Genomic DNA, 14,253 nt, shown 5'->3' with positions numbered 1-14,253 from the left:
AGGGTGAGCCCAAGAGGCTAGGTAGACAGATAACAACCCAGCTTGAAGGCAAGTCCATGCCAGAGCACTGGAGGCAAAGGGGACGGCACTTGACTTGAAATGGCAGCCATCAGGACAGAGCACGCCCAAGTTGTCAGCTCTTGCACAGGAGCAGACTTTAGCACAGGCAGTATAAAGAGTGGACAGGGAGGCAGACGGTGTGGTCTGAGGCCCGTCACTTGGATGGCCACATGAGGGGCCTGGGGCTAGTGCTGGGGTGACTGGGGTCAAATGCCCTCGGACAGCACCCCTTGCTAGAGAAAGAGCTGGTGGGACAGGGCATGTGCCCAGGACCTGCCACCAAGGTTCATCCCCAGCTCTGCCCTGGTCTTTCTGTACAGGCCGGCAAGCCTGACCCGCGGGGGCCTGTGCTGTTCCCTGAGTGCAAAGTGCTGGCTGCACAGCGGTGTGACTCAAAAGGCAGGGGATAGGAGAAAAGAGGGGTGGCTGGGCTCCGGCAGAGGGGCTTGTAGTGTGAGTGGCCCAACAGTGTGCTGACAGGACTACTGGATGGCCCGGAAGGTGAAGAGGGGGAGGGTAGAGGGCATCAGTATGAAGCGGTAGACCATCTTTATGTCCTCTTGTGCCAGTGTCTCCACCAGGAAGTTCTTCAGCACCTAGGACAGAGGCAAGGTTCCACCTGGCCCAGCCTGCCCTGCCTTCCAGGGCCCTAAGGCTGGGCGCCCCAGAACGAAGCCAGGGGTCTTCAGCCAGGCTGCCCACCCATGCCCCTTGTGGCCCACTCACATGGTGCAGAAGCAGCAGCATCTCCACCTCGGCCACGCGCCGCCCCAGGCACTGGCGCATGCCAAAGCCAAAGGCCAGGTGCGGGAACCTGCTTCCAGAGCCCTGGCGGTCCAGCCAGCGCTGGGGGTGATAGCTCTCGGGCCTGGCGAACACGGCGGGGTTTCGACCCAGGGAATAGAGTAGGACCTTCACCAGCGTCTGCAGGCAGCAGAAAGGGGCCAATGTCAGCTGGCCACTGGGTGAAGGTTGTCGGGGCTCCAGGGCCTCACTCACCCCGGCCGGGATGTGGTAGTTCTGCAGCACCAGGTCCGAGCTCACTTGCCGCTCCAAAGTGATACCCACGGGATAGAGCCTGCGCACAGGGGCATCCTGCAGGGTCCTCAGCTGTGGCCATACCCCGGACACTCTCTGCAGCCTTCCTAGCTTAGTGTACACAGCCTGAGGGCAGCCCTCTCCCCACCCCGGGCCCTCACACGTCACTCCTGGCACTGGGAAGCCCAGATCCTGAGGCGCTCCTTCCTTGCATCTCCCAAGTTAGCCAAAGCTCCCCAGGCCAGCGAGGACGTGACTGACGAGGGCCCCGGGACACTGAGGTGGGATCCCGGAGGAAGAAGCACCAGCCTCCCTCCAGGGAGAAGAAGAGGAGGTACAGGGGGATGCACCCCTGGGCAAAGGAGCTGTCAGCCCCAGTTGTGATCGTCAAGCCCGGCAAGAGGGCTTGCAGACACGGGGCCAGGGCCACGGGGCAGTCCAGGTCGACCTCGCCTACCTCAAGGTCTCCTTGAGGGCCGCCCGCAACAAAGGCAGCTCCGTGGTGGCCCTCTGGGGATTTTCTGAGATCCGGGCCTCAGCCACCAGGCTCTCCTGGCGCAGGGCCTGCTGCACCTCTGGGTTCCGAGCCAGCTCAAAGAGAGTCATCAGCAAGGGGAAGGCTGTCTGCAGGGCGGGGAGAGGGTCAGGGCTCAGACCTCAGTGTAGGCAGTGCCCTTCCACTCCCGAGCCCTTCCCAGAAAGATGGTGGTCCCCTGGGGCAGGGGACCTACATTCCTGGAGACCACAAAGCCCAGACCTGGAGTCCTGGAGATTCTAAAACCAGCTTGTCGGCTTTCCCTGAACCCCTCAGGGGAGGCATCCCCAACGTTCCTGAGATGCAGGCCTCCTGTGGCCACCTCAGAACCTGAGGCTGTCTTCCTCCCCTGGGTCCAAGAGGGGCTCACTCTTGGCATCTACTCAGTGGGGAGAGTTGAGGAGCTGAGGTCCATTTGGGCATCCAGAGGCAGGTCCATTCACAGGGTCCTAACAGGAACTGGCTGCCCAGACTCCCAACCGTTTCCTCCTCCTGGATCATTTCCATGTGCAAAGAGCAGTGCCCACTATCCAGCCGGAGACCTGGGCAGCTTGCTGCTAAGTCACTTCAGTCGTGTCCGACTCTGTGCGACCCCATAGATGGCAGCCCACCTGGCTCCCCCGTCCCTGGGATTCTCCAGGCAAGAACACTGTAGTGGGTTGCCATTTCCTTCTCCAGTACATGAAAGTGAAAAGTGAAAGGGAAGTCGCTCAGTCGTATCCGACTCTTAGCGACCCCATGGACTGCAGCCTACCAGGCTCCTCTGTCCATAGGATTTTCCAAGCAAGAGTACTGGAGTAGGGTGCCAAGGCCTTCTCCGAAGACTGCTGCTAAGTCTCCAAAGACTGGGCAGCTTGGTATCTCCTAAATGTCGTCCCCAAGGTAACCTGCCCCTGGCATCCCCTGCCGGGCAGATCCGGCCTCCCCGCGGCTCTCTGAGCTGTAGTCCATGCTGTGCTCTGACCTGTGGTCCGTGTGGGACCGGATGCCTGAATGAGACACTCCCCACACTGGCTTCCTCTAGCCTGGGATACAAGTGTGCAAGGCCCTTCTGACCCTGTCTGCCCGCCTCTGTCCACTTGCCCTGTTCCCACTGCTCAGCCTCATGGCCTTTCCTCACTGCTGGCTCTGGCAGGGCCTGGCCTGCTGCCCTCCGGGCCTCCTCTTTGTGTGGTCCCTCCAATTTCAGTGAAAGCCCTCCTTTTACAGGAAGCCCTGCCAGAGCAGGCGCATGCCTGCCCCACCCTCTCAACTTACAGCTGCATCACAGGCCCGGCTCAGGGAGTGTCTCCACCACGAGCCTGCCCCTCTGCTCAGGGCCTGGGTGCCCTCAGAGATGCTGGCAGAGGGAGGCTCGGTCTAGAGGCAGGATGCTTCAGCTGCACTGCACACCCTGGGCCTGGCCTGGCCCCTGGGCTGGCTTCCCTGCCACCTGCTCTCTCCCACACACGCTGGAGCCTCTTGCTGCCCTTCCCATTGGCCTGTCACATCCAAAGGATCGTCTCTGTCCCTGGAGCAGGTCTCTAGTGTGACCCTGCAGCCGGACCTCGGCCCTTCCCCTCCCCCCAGGACCCCAGGGACCTCTATGCTGCAGGTGCCCAGGTCTCCGGGCACTCTACACTCTGTCTGGAGCCTGGTTTCCCATGTGGGTCACCACAGACGCCTTCCCTTTGGGAAGCTGGAGGCACAGATTGGGGAGAGGCGTGAAGGAGACATTTGCCGTGGGTGGAGGCCGCCTGGAGGCAGGAGAGCTCCCTGGTCTATGGGAAGGGCTGGGTGCTGGCCTGACCGTGTCCACACTTCCAGCAGTGAGGTCGATCGTGTTGGCCTTGATGGTATCCAGGGTCATGTCTGCTCGCATCAGCAGCTCTGCCACGATGCCGCTGTAGTGCCATGGGTGGCCAAGGGCCAGCTCCTGATAGATTCTCTGGATGGCTCTGTTGGCTGCAGGATGCACAGCGACAGAAGCCCTGGGTCTGGCGCCAGGAAGCACTGCTCTTTGTCATCCTCCTGCCCTTTACCCTCCATGCCCCCAGGTCCCCACGTCCTGCCCCACTTCTCAGGCCCGCCCAGGCCAGCATCACTGCTGGCGGTGTCTGGGACCATGACGCAGCCACAAGCCCCTCCCGGGACCTCAGTCCTTCTGCGACTGTGGTGAGTGGAGGGGCCCCGGGGGCCCCAGTCACCACACTGCCCGGGCTCCAGCCCTCACCGTACTGGAAGATGTAGTCCCAGGCCTCAAAATGCTCCCTCCACATGCTGCTGCTCGTCCACCGTGACAGGCGCCGGGGCACAAACATGAGCTGCACGGTGGACTTGAACATGGCCTCCAGCGCGTGGATAAAGTTCAGGCTGTCAGGGTTTGGTTGCTGGGTCAGAAGGCCAAGCCGCTCTCCGTAAAGCACTAAGGTGCTGGCTGCGGGAGGAGGGGTTCCTGAGCCCCGGGCAGCCTGGGCCTCAGGGCCAGCTCCCCCCAGACCCTGAGGTGCACCCGTCTCCCCAGCCCACACCTTCGATGGTGTAGCGGAAGACGCTGGGCGCGATGTCCAGGGTCAGACTCCCCCGAGCATTCTGCAGCACCCTTGCCTTCAGGGTCTGGGAGAAGTCCCTGGCCACGCCATCCACCAAGGGTGTGTACTTCTGCAGGGCTGGCAGCGAGAGCACGTCTGGGTTCAGCCGCAGTCTGTCCAAACGCCACTGGGGCCCGTTGCTGTGGAGCAGGGAGCGGAGCGTCAGGGTGTCGGTCAGCAGTGGCCCCATCCTGCACCCCGCCTTCCTCTCTCCAGAGCGAAGCGGGCCAGACGGGGAGGCGCCTGCTGGTCCTCAGGGGCAGGCTCGCCCCGGTGGGATCATGGCGGCACCTCTTACTTGGGGCAGCATCAGGTACTTCACCCAGGCCGAGACGGGGGCTTCTGGCTGAGACTGCTGCCGGGGTGTCTGCACACTCGCAGGTCCCCTGCCTGCCATACGCACCTCCCCTCCGGGCCCCCTCTGGGCCTGGAGGCTTCTTCTGAGAGGAAGGAGGCCGAGCCCCTGGGAGCTGGTCCAGCTTGCTCTCACTGTGCCCCAGAGTGGACGAGGCCTCTGTCGTGCTGGTCGCCCGCTCCCCTCCCTGCACAGCTCCTGCCCCTTGTGGCAGAATCCAGTCGGGCCTCTCCTGGTGGTCCCCACATGGGGCCCAGTGCCCATGGGGGGCTGCTGGCAGGGCCTAGGAGGCTGGTGAAAGGGAGACAGGCACCCCGCCAGCAGGCCCCTCGGAGGCCTCTGCAGACATCACCCTCCCTCCTCCTGACCCATAGGGAGGGTCCCCACCATGGCCCACCCCTTACCCGGCTCAGGGCACACAGGTTGCCTGGCGCATGGGCCCGATCCAGAGCTGGGGGTACCCTCTCCCCACTTATCCAGGTGTGCCCAGGGCAGGCTGGCTTTGAGGCCTTCCCCGTCCCACATGCTCTCTGCACACAGGCCCCCCAGCCCCTCCCTCCACACCCCCACCGGCCCTCACAGCAAGAACACGCCACACTTGTGCCCGCGAGCCTGTCGGTAGGCCAGCCAGGGCTCCAGGAGCATCCGCTGGGGGTGAAGGCTGTCCACCTGCTGCAGCCTCTCCACATCCTCGGGCAGCATCACGAACACCATGTGTCTCCCTCCCACGTCGTACCTGTGGGGCAGAGCTCCGCGGCCTGCTGGGGGGGCCATGTCCTGCCTGGTCCCCGCTCCACAGAGCCAGGCGCTGGCTCAGAGCAGGCGGGCCCTCCCGCGGTCTCACTGAAGCCTCCCCTCCTCTGGGGTCTGCGTTCTGTGCTCCCAGCAGCAAGCCGCCCAGGGCTCCTGCTCACTGAGGGCCCCCGTCTGCGGTGGCCCAGGCGCACACCTGCCGCAAGGAGCCCCCTCCCTGCCCCTTCCCCTTGGCCCGGGCGCCCCCGCCAGGATGTGGGCAGTGGGATGTGGCCTAGCCCTGGGCCAGTCGGACTCAGCCACCAAGGGGGACAGAACGTGAGGGTGTTCTCGCTGAGGTGAGCGGGGAGAGCTTTACCTGAAAATGGGCCCCAGCTCCTGGAAGGTCTGATGCATGTCCAAGTGCATGTTCTCAGAGCCCTGCTCCTTCCAGATCTGCAGCATCCGCATCCACTTGTTGCCAGGACACCGGGGCATAGCTTCGAAGGGCAGCACCGCCTTGGGGGCTGCAGAGGCTCTGGTGCCCAGTGGGCGTGCCCTGTGCAGGGACAGCCAGGGCCCTGCCATCCACACCCTGGCCTTTGCCCACAGCGCCATCCTGCTGCTCCCCGCCCCCTCAGCCCCTTCCTTTTATCTCACCGGGTCTGCTCTCCCAGGCAATCTGATCACGTCACAGGCCAGACTGGCTCTGGGCCAGACCAGGAAGTCTGGGGCAGCATTCAGCTGAAGGCCTCCAGCGGGAGGAGGGAGATGGATGGTGCCGGGTCTGGCAGTGACGCAGGCCTCCTGGTGGGTGGTTCTTAGGAACAGGGCAGGATTGAAGCAGGGACCCAAAGGGGCATCAGTGGGGGCAAGAGTCCCCCTCCCACTCCAGTGTGGGACAGGCGCAAGATGGATGGGTGCCTTATCTTCACAAGGGATGAAAGGAGACCTTGGGTATGTTTGTTTCTCTTCTACAAGGACTAGATCGGGGAGCAGTGGGAAGGGTTGGGCTCTCATCTCCTGCAGCCTCGGGTTTTGCCTACTCTTGCCTGGGCCGAATGCTGAGTCCAGGGGTGGAGGCAGGAGCCAGCCAGGGTCCCTCCCCATGGGGGCTTGCAGTCCCACAGCGGGCAATCAGGGGATGCAAAGACCCCACTGGCACACTGGCGTCCAAGGCAGTTTGTGGCCAAGGCCATGTCTGTCTGGCCTGGCTGCTCCAGCTGAGGAGCAGAGAACCCAGAAGACGGGGTCACTGGCAGGGAAGGCGAGGCTGGCCTGCAAGCCCCTCCTCAGTCAGAAAGGTGAGAGGACCCTGCCCTCATGGGGTGTGTGCTCAGGGACCACATCCTTGTTTCTTCCTGGAACATGAGCAGCTCCCAGGGTGGGGAAAGTCTGACAGGGGCATGGTCGTGGGCCCCACACCCTCCCAGGGACCCAGCAGGCACACAGCTCTGCCCTCCCTGGGCTTGGGGGTCCACAGTTTCAGACCCCGTGTCGTCTCACCCACCCCTGGCAGCTCTCCCAGGAGGTCAGTGTTGCTGTCCCTGGCCCTGCTTTCAAGCAGAAGATTGACAGCAGGTCTTCTGTGCCACCCCCATGTCCCCCATGTGTCAGCAGGGCCCAGGGCCCTCATGCTTGGGCCTCTGCAGAGGTGCCCAGGAGCCCCGGCCCTGATTTGGGGATGGTGCCCTGAAGACACCGCCGTGCAGGCTCTGGAGGAAGGACACGGAGTGCATGGGGCTCCTAGCAGGGTGGCTGAAGATCTGAGTGTTACTTGTCCTTCTGCTTTCACTCATTCCCTCTCTTGACACTTCCCTGGGGGATATTCAGCTGTGGTCATGAGTCAGAACTGCCAAGGTCCCTCATCAAGCAGAGATGCACGATGGGCCTCAGCCCCCCATGGCGTAAGAGCTGTCCTCGGGCTGAGACGCAGCCTGGAGCCCCAGCCTGCGCTTGGGGTGCCTCCGCCTCGGCCCAGGCCACCCTGGCCAGCCTCCGAACCTGTTCCTGCCTGTGTGCCCTCTGCCTGCACTAGCACCACAGGCTCCTGAACTTGTGCCGAGCTCTTGGTACCTCCTAGACCTCCCAAGCTTGAGAGCAGGGTGCAGGTCCCAGGGGAATCTTCACGCAATGACTCCTCACAGAGGAAGACCCGACAGCGCTCTCAGGGCCCCTGGTCCCCACGTCACCAAAGGTGGGGCTCTGCCTCCCACATGGGCCCTGCGGCCCACCCCCCGCAGACCTCTTCTTGTGCTGAGGGCCAGCCAGCTGGGCTGTTTTCCCCCGAGGCACAGCTGTGGGTGAGGACCCAGCCCAGACCCAGAAGGCCCAGGGCCCTGAGAGGGGAGGCACTGCCCTGATGGTCTCCCCCGGAGGGGCCAGGCCAGCGTCTTGCAGAGAAGAGCACCACTCAGTGGGCGTCCCAGGGCGAGATCAGTGCCCGGGAGCCCTGATATCCGTATCAGGCTGTTTCCAGGCAGAACCCTTCTCCTCCCCTGCGTGCTGGGTTCCGAATTCTCCACACCTCATCCTTGGTCCTTCCTATCCCCACTCCAGGCTCAGAGCCTGCACTCCAATACAGTTCTCAGACTCCTTCCCCTCTTTCCCTGGGCTGGGGGAGTCAACCGGAACCCCAGCAGTGGCCCAGCCCCTTCCTCAACCTGCCCACTCAGGTCGATCCCCGGGATCCTCTGGCCTGGATATCTGAACTCTTTGCTGTCCCCTGAGGGGGGTGGACTGCCAACTGCAGTGTGAGCCCAGCCAGGATACACGGGGCACCTCCTCGCGGAGGCAGGGGCCCCCTTGTTGATGCACTGGACCTCACAGACCTCAGCATCTGCCAGGTCCATGCTGTTAGTAACAGTCTGTGTGCAACAGAAAAAGATGAGGAATGTGCCAGGATGGCCACTCCTGGCTACAGATCTGAGAAAAGTAAACATGCTAATTTGGGAAGATGTTAGAACCATTATTTACAGCTGCCAAGATATCTTTGTGACCCCGTGATCGTAGCCCACCAGGCTCCTCTGTCCATGGGATTCTCCAGGCAAGAATACTGGAGTGGGTTGCCATTTCCTTCTCCAGGGGATCTTCCCAACCCAGGGATTGAACCCAGCTCTCTTGCATTGCAGGCAGATGCTTTAACCTCTGAGCCACCAGGGAAGCCCAAGATATACAAGCAGCATGAGTGTCCATCAGCAGAGGAGTGGATGAGGAAGATGTGGTCTATATCCATATATATACACACACGGATATATATGAACACATGGAAATATATATGTATATATATACATGTATAATATGTATGAATATGTGTATAATCTATATATGAATATATAGAAAGTGAAAGTGTTAGTCACTCAGTCTCGTCTGACTCTTTTCCACCCCATGGATGGAGGTCCACCAGGCTCCTCTGTCCATGGTATTCTGCAGGCAAGAATACTGGAGTTACCATGCCCTTCCCCAGGACCTCTTCCCAACCTAGGGATCAAATCTAGGTCTCTTGCATTGCAGGCGGATTCTTTACCATCTGAGCCACCAGAACTGTGTGGGAAATACTACCCAGCCATGAAAAAGAATGAAAATTTGCCATGTGCAATAAGATGAACGCACTTGGAGGCCACTGTGCTAGAGAGGGAAGTCATACCGAAGACAAATACTGTTATGTTATCTCTCATATGCAGAATCTGGAGAAGAAAACAGACTGGCGACTACAACAGGAAAGAAACCAGCTCACAGATATAGAGAACAAACTAGTGGTTACCAGTGGGGAGAGGGAAGGAGAGGGGCAGTATAGAGGTGGGGGACTCTTCTGCATACAGCAAGCTATAGGGACATATATTGTACAGGACGGGAGATGGAGCCAATATTTTACGGTAACCATGAACGGACTATGCATTTAAAAATGTTCAGTCACTCTATCGTACACCTGTAACTTAAGTGGTATCATATACATCAATTCCAATTTTTAGAAAGTGGGACATTCACCCAATTGAATCGTATGAGTGACATAAACGAAGGTTTATCGTTCATTCACATACTTAGCTCAATAAGTATGAACAGAGAGAATATGTCCCCTTTGCTTACAGTCACACAATTGAATTTCTAACGAAGATGGATAGAATTACTGCAGGACACACAAAAAGCAGGATGACCAAAAACAGAAGGACTAGCTAGCAAGATGATATTGAATGAATGAAACACGTATCAGAATTCGCAACATCGTAATACTCCTTGTATCTGGACCGAACTAGACACTTATATGCACCAAAGAAAACTGTTTCAAATAGGATGAGAAGCTGAACAGTGTAAAGATCCCGTGATGATTACTGTGAAGGAAAATTGGAAAGCAGGTCTGGTGAGGACGTGGAGGTTAATGCCTAGGCTCTAAGGCTCGGTGAAGGCCTGCATGTCCAGGAGGTCTGGGCAGGACACAGGGGCAGGCAAATTTCCAAGAGGTCTGGGCAAGACACATGGCGGGAGGTCGGGGTAGGAAGTTCCAAAGTCTGGGAAGGATATGGGACTACAGGAAGGATCCAGAGTTCTTGGCAGGACGCGTCTCAAGGAAGGCTCCAGAAGGTCTTCAAGGAACACAGACCCTGGAGAAGGTTCCAAAAGGCCAGGCAGGACCCGGGGGAGTAGGGGAGGAAGGGTGTGGTGGCAAGTGTCCCAGAAGGTCTAAGCAGAAGCCAAGGCCACAGGGAAGGTCAGTCATCTGAGCAAACACAACTGGGAAGGTTCCAGAATATGGGGCAAGATATGGTTGCCATGGGGAAACTTCCAGAAGATCTGGGCAGAAAAAGGAGACAAAATATTATAGATGCTCTGGACAAGAGGATGGAAGGGGCTGGAGGGAGTGAGTCAGGGGCTTGGGGAGGGGGTAGGTCCCCGAAGTTCTGGGCAGAACACGGGGAGTGTCGAATGTTCTAGAAAGTTGGGCAGGTCAAGGGTGGTGGGGGGCTAGAGCCCCAGACTTGGCCTCAGATCAGTGTTGACAGATTCTGGCATTTGACCCTGCTCCCCTAGAACAAGGTTGCAGAATCCCGCTGACACAACTCTGCCAGCCGAACCCCAAAGCACCCCCACCCATGGGGTCCCTGGGCTTCCCCAATCCACCTAGCAGCCACAGGAACCTCCACGTGACACACAGCAATCCGTCCCCATCCCATTCTCTGCTGTCTCTGTTTTAGGCCCTTCGTTTTGGATTGAATTTGCTGTCACTTTCCGGGTTTGGGGAGTTGGAAGATGAGATCCCTGGTCTGTAGCGTTTCTGCGTGGTTGTCTACCGTCTTATCCTGCCAGGTCTGGTTTTGTTCTGTAATACTTCTCTCATCACGTTTCCCAAATATCTTCTATTTTCTACTGGGAAAGATGAGAGTGGGAAGTAGGGAGGGCATTGATATCTGGAATTGTGTTCTTAATTTGCAAACAACAGAAATGATTCTTTTCTTGCTTAATACAGTTAGGAAAGGTACTCTGAGTTTCAAAAATCCCTTCTGAATGCAAAATCTCCATCCTTTTAGCTCTCACGCATTTTTTCACCTTGAAGATCACACGAGCTGATAAGAACAGAGCCATTTCCACCTCTCAATTCTATTACCTCTGCAACATTGGGCTGTACTTGTCATGTGTTTTATTTCTAACGGGGAGCGGAGTCAGGTGTGCCTTGTAGTGGTGATCTCAGGTGGCCTTGACCTGCAGCAGCTTGAAGCAGGGCTTCCGTTACCGGCCAGAGACTGAGGACGGACTGCGCAGTGAGCACACGGAATCTGAGGCACTGGACCAGTGGCAGACAAAGGCTGGATCTAGTCAGCAAGCTTTGGCTACACTCCGCACCCTGGGGACCACCGCGCCTACCCTGCTTGGTTGCCACCTGCACTCTGAGGAGCCAACAAGGATCTCTTCCAATGGGGGCTTGCAGTCCCGCGGGGGGCACTTCAGAGACTCCACTGGCACACTGGCAGGCAGGGCAGTAATGCGGCCGAGGCCCTGTCTGTCTGGCCTGGCTGATCCGGCTGAGTGGCAGAGAACCCAGAAGACAGGGTCACTGGCAGGGAGTGGGAGGGTGGCCTGCAAGCCCTTTCTCAGTCAGAGTAGTGAGAGATCCCAAGCACTCCCCGCCCCCCTCCACCCCTACTCCAGCACGGAGTGTGTGCTCAAGGCCCACATCCTTCTTTCCTCCAGGAACATGAGCTCTATGGGTGGGAAAGTCTATGACAGGGCCGAGGTCGTGGGCTCCCCACTCTCTCAGGGTCCCAGCAGGCACACAGCTGGAGCCCTCCCTGTGCTTGTGGGATCCATAGTTTGGGGTCACGAGTTGTCTCACCCTCCCCTGGCAGCTTTCCCGGGAGGTGCATGCTGGTGTCACCATTCCCTTTTCAAGGAGGAGCCGCATGCCCTGCGCTTCGGTCACCCCCCAGAGCCTCCCCCTCCCGCCTGTACATCATTGATAAACACACACACACCGATTCACACACAAACACACACACACTCCTGAAACTCATGAAATATCAATGAATCTGTAGATTAATCCGTACTCTATTGGGAATTAGCATTCATCCGCTGGCTTATCCTTCTATTTTTCAAGCATTTAACTTCAACAGAAGATCTGGTAGCTAGTTTTTCAAAAAGGATCTGATTATTTCAGCCTACACCCTCATTGTGAGTCAGCTTTGCTTCCTAGTGTTTTTCAGGTCTTAGTCCATTTCATCAGGAATGTGACGTTTATCACAGGAAGACTACTCATAGCAGCCACTCATTTTCTTTATAAGGGCAGTGACGGAGGATTTATGCTTCCCTTTGCGTTTCTGATATTGAGAATGAGATTTTACTTTTCTTCTTTGTGATATCTTCTATTCTGCCAATACTTTGAATCCCTCCAGATAACCAACTTCGGCTTTGTGGGTTTACCTCCTGTTCATTTCTCCTCTCCTCTTTGTATTTCCTTCGTCATTTCTTTGGGTAGGTAATCTATTCTTACCTAACTTCCTGAATGGAGGCTGGGAAAATTTTCACCCTGTTCTTCTACTAGACGTCTGTGATATGATATATTTTCACTAAGCACCTTTTCCACTTCTTTCCCTGCACTTTTAACTTGTGATAACGTCACAATCCTTTAGACCTTACTGTTACCCAGTTTCCGCTGGGGCCTCTCTTCTGTATAATTGGTTTAGGACTAGTTACTAAGAGTTCGGGGATTTGCTGGTTCTCTCTTGAGTAATGATTCTCCCTCAGTTTCATTGTAACAGAGAAGGAACGCTAGTACTGTCAGTCATGGGAGACTTGTGAAGCTGGGGTATGTCACGGCATGAGCCTGCCCCGCCACCTCTGCTCCTGCCCAGACCTTCTGGAACCATCTCCCCGCTCCGTGTCCTCTAACACTTTCAGGCGTCGACCTCCGCCAGGCGCTCTGACGAGACTGCCCCTGGGGGCGCTCTGAGCGGGGCGAAACCTTCTGGAAGCCGCGCAAAGCCTGATGGGAGACGCCCCTCAGTGCTTCCGGGTGGAGTGTGGGCGCCGAGCCTGAGCGACCTGTCCTCACACACCCGCGGCGGTTGCACTACCTATAGCCTGTGGAACCCCCTGGAGGTCGTGTCCGGGAAGGTGCCAGAAGGTTTGGACAAGACGAGGGTGGGGTCGGGAGGCAGTGGAAAGGAAATTCCACGGTCTGGCTGGGACACGGGGGCGGGGAAGTTCCACGGTTCTTGGCAGGACGCGAGTATCAGGGAAGATTCTGGAAGGTCTTCGCAGAGCACGGGGACTGAAGGTTCCAGAAGGTCTGCCGGCACATGGGATCCCCCCGGGGAACGTTGGGGAGGCCTGGGAAGGACACGGAGCGTGGAGACGTTTGTAGCAGCACACGGCGGTTGTAGCACAGAACAAGACTACGGGTGGAGAGTGGAGTCAGGGGCTTGTGGGGGAGATAGGTCTCCGGAGCTCTGGGCCGGACACGGGGAGTGTTGACGCTTCTGGAAGGTTGGGCAACGAACGGGAGGTGGGGGCTGTGCTACAGGCCCGGAGTCGGCCTGAGCTCAGTGTGGGCAGATTCTGGGCTTTGGCCCTGGGCCCTAGAACAAGGTTGCGGGATCCTGCTGGCGCCACGCACACCGGGGAACCCCAAAGCACCGCGCGCCCATGGGGTGCCCCAGTCCATCTAGCAGCCTCGGCGCTGGGTACAGGAACCTCCACCCGACACATAGCACTCTCTCCCCTTTCCATTCTCGGCTCATTTTGCTTTCAGGTCCTTCGTTTCGGGTTGGATTGGCTGTCACTTTCTTGGGGTTTGAGATGGCATATGGGACCCCGGGTGTGCAGCATTTCTGATGTATGCTTGTCTCCCTACTTTTCCTGCCAGGTCTTGAAGCTGTTTAGGTCTGGTTTTGTTTTGTAATAGTTTTATTATCGTGGTGCCCAAAATAGGTTGTGTTTTCTACGGGGAATGAAGGCGGTGGGAAGTAGGGAGCACATTATTATTTTGGAACTGTGTTCTTAATTTGCAGACAGGGGAGGTGACTCCTATCTTGCTTAATATCGCTGTGGTTAGGAATGGTACTCTGATTGAGGTTCACGGTCCCTTATGGACATGAAATCACCATCGTCCTTCACCTTTTATGGTCTCTTTTCCTGTTATCTTTTTTGCCTTCAAGTTCACACTGACTGATGCGAATGGGGCCGTTTCCACATCTCGGTTCTATTACACCCTCTGCTTTGGGCTCTGGTTTCATGTGCTTTATTTCTAACTGGGATGTGCAGTTAACATGTCTTGTAGTGGGACCTGCTGGTAAGTAGACAGGGGAGCTCTTCTTGTGTTGAAGCATATTCATTTTACCTTCATTTTTGAAGTATCATTTCCCTTCATTAGAGTAGAGGTCCTGGTGCACAGTGTCTTCACCCTACAGCATTTGGAAGCCATTGTCCCTGAGGATTGTGGAAAGACCAGACGTGCCCGGAGGTACTGCCTGTGT

General features: G+C 57.7%; 2 protein-coding genes across 3 annotated transcripts in view; one reads left to right on the top strand and one right to left on the bottom strand.

Annotated features, from left to right (window-relative positions):
• Positions 277-5,913, bottom strand: LOC102188238 (cytochrome P450 11B1, mitochondrial). 2 transcript variants are annotated; one of them, XM_018058131.1, is made up of 9 exons: positions 5,670-5,913; positions 5,139-5,294; positions 4,144-4,343; positions 3,846-4,049; positions 3,423-3,577; positions 1,556-1,722; positions 1,060-1,138; positions 787-984; positions 277-656 (listed from the first exon to the last, which is right to left on the bottom strand). In XM_018058131.1, the coding sequence occupies exons 1-9, from the start codon at positions 5,906-5,908 to the stop codon at positions 543-545; spliced, it is 1,512 nt and encodes a 503-aa protein (XP_017913620.1). In that variant the 5' UTR covers positions 5,909-5,913; the 3' UTR covers positions 277-542. The 2 variants fall into 2 exon arrangements, with proteins under 2 accessions (XP_017913620.1, XP_017913621.1); XM_018058132.1 differs by lacking the exon at positions 787-984 and having other exon boundaries at positions 453-656; positions 5,670-5,908.
• Positions 12,818-14,253, top strand: part of GML (glycosylphosphatidylinositol anchored molecule like) — a 30,989-nt gene continuing 29,553 nt past the window's right edge. The window contains exon 1 of the mRNA XM_018058130.1: positions 12,818-12,902. The gene's annotated coding sequence lies outside the window, so the exon portion shown is untranslated. The remainder of the gene's footprint in view (positions 12,903-14,253) is intronic.

The sequence above is a fragment of the Capra hircus genome, chromosome 14 (assembly GCF_001704415.2).
Source record: "Capra hircus breed San Clemente chromosome 14, ASM170441v1, whole genome shotgun sequence".
NCBI lineage: Eukaryota > Metazoa > Chordata > Mammalia > Artiodactyla > Bovidae > Capra > Capra hircus.
This window is presented reverse-complemented; position numbering and strand designations above follow the sequence as displayed.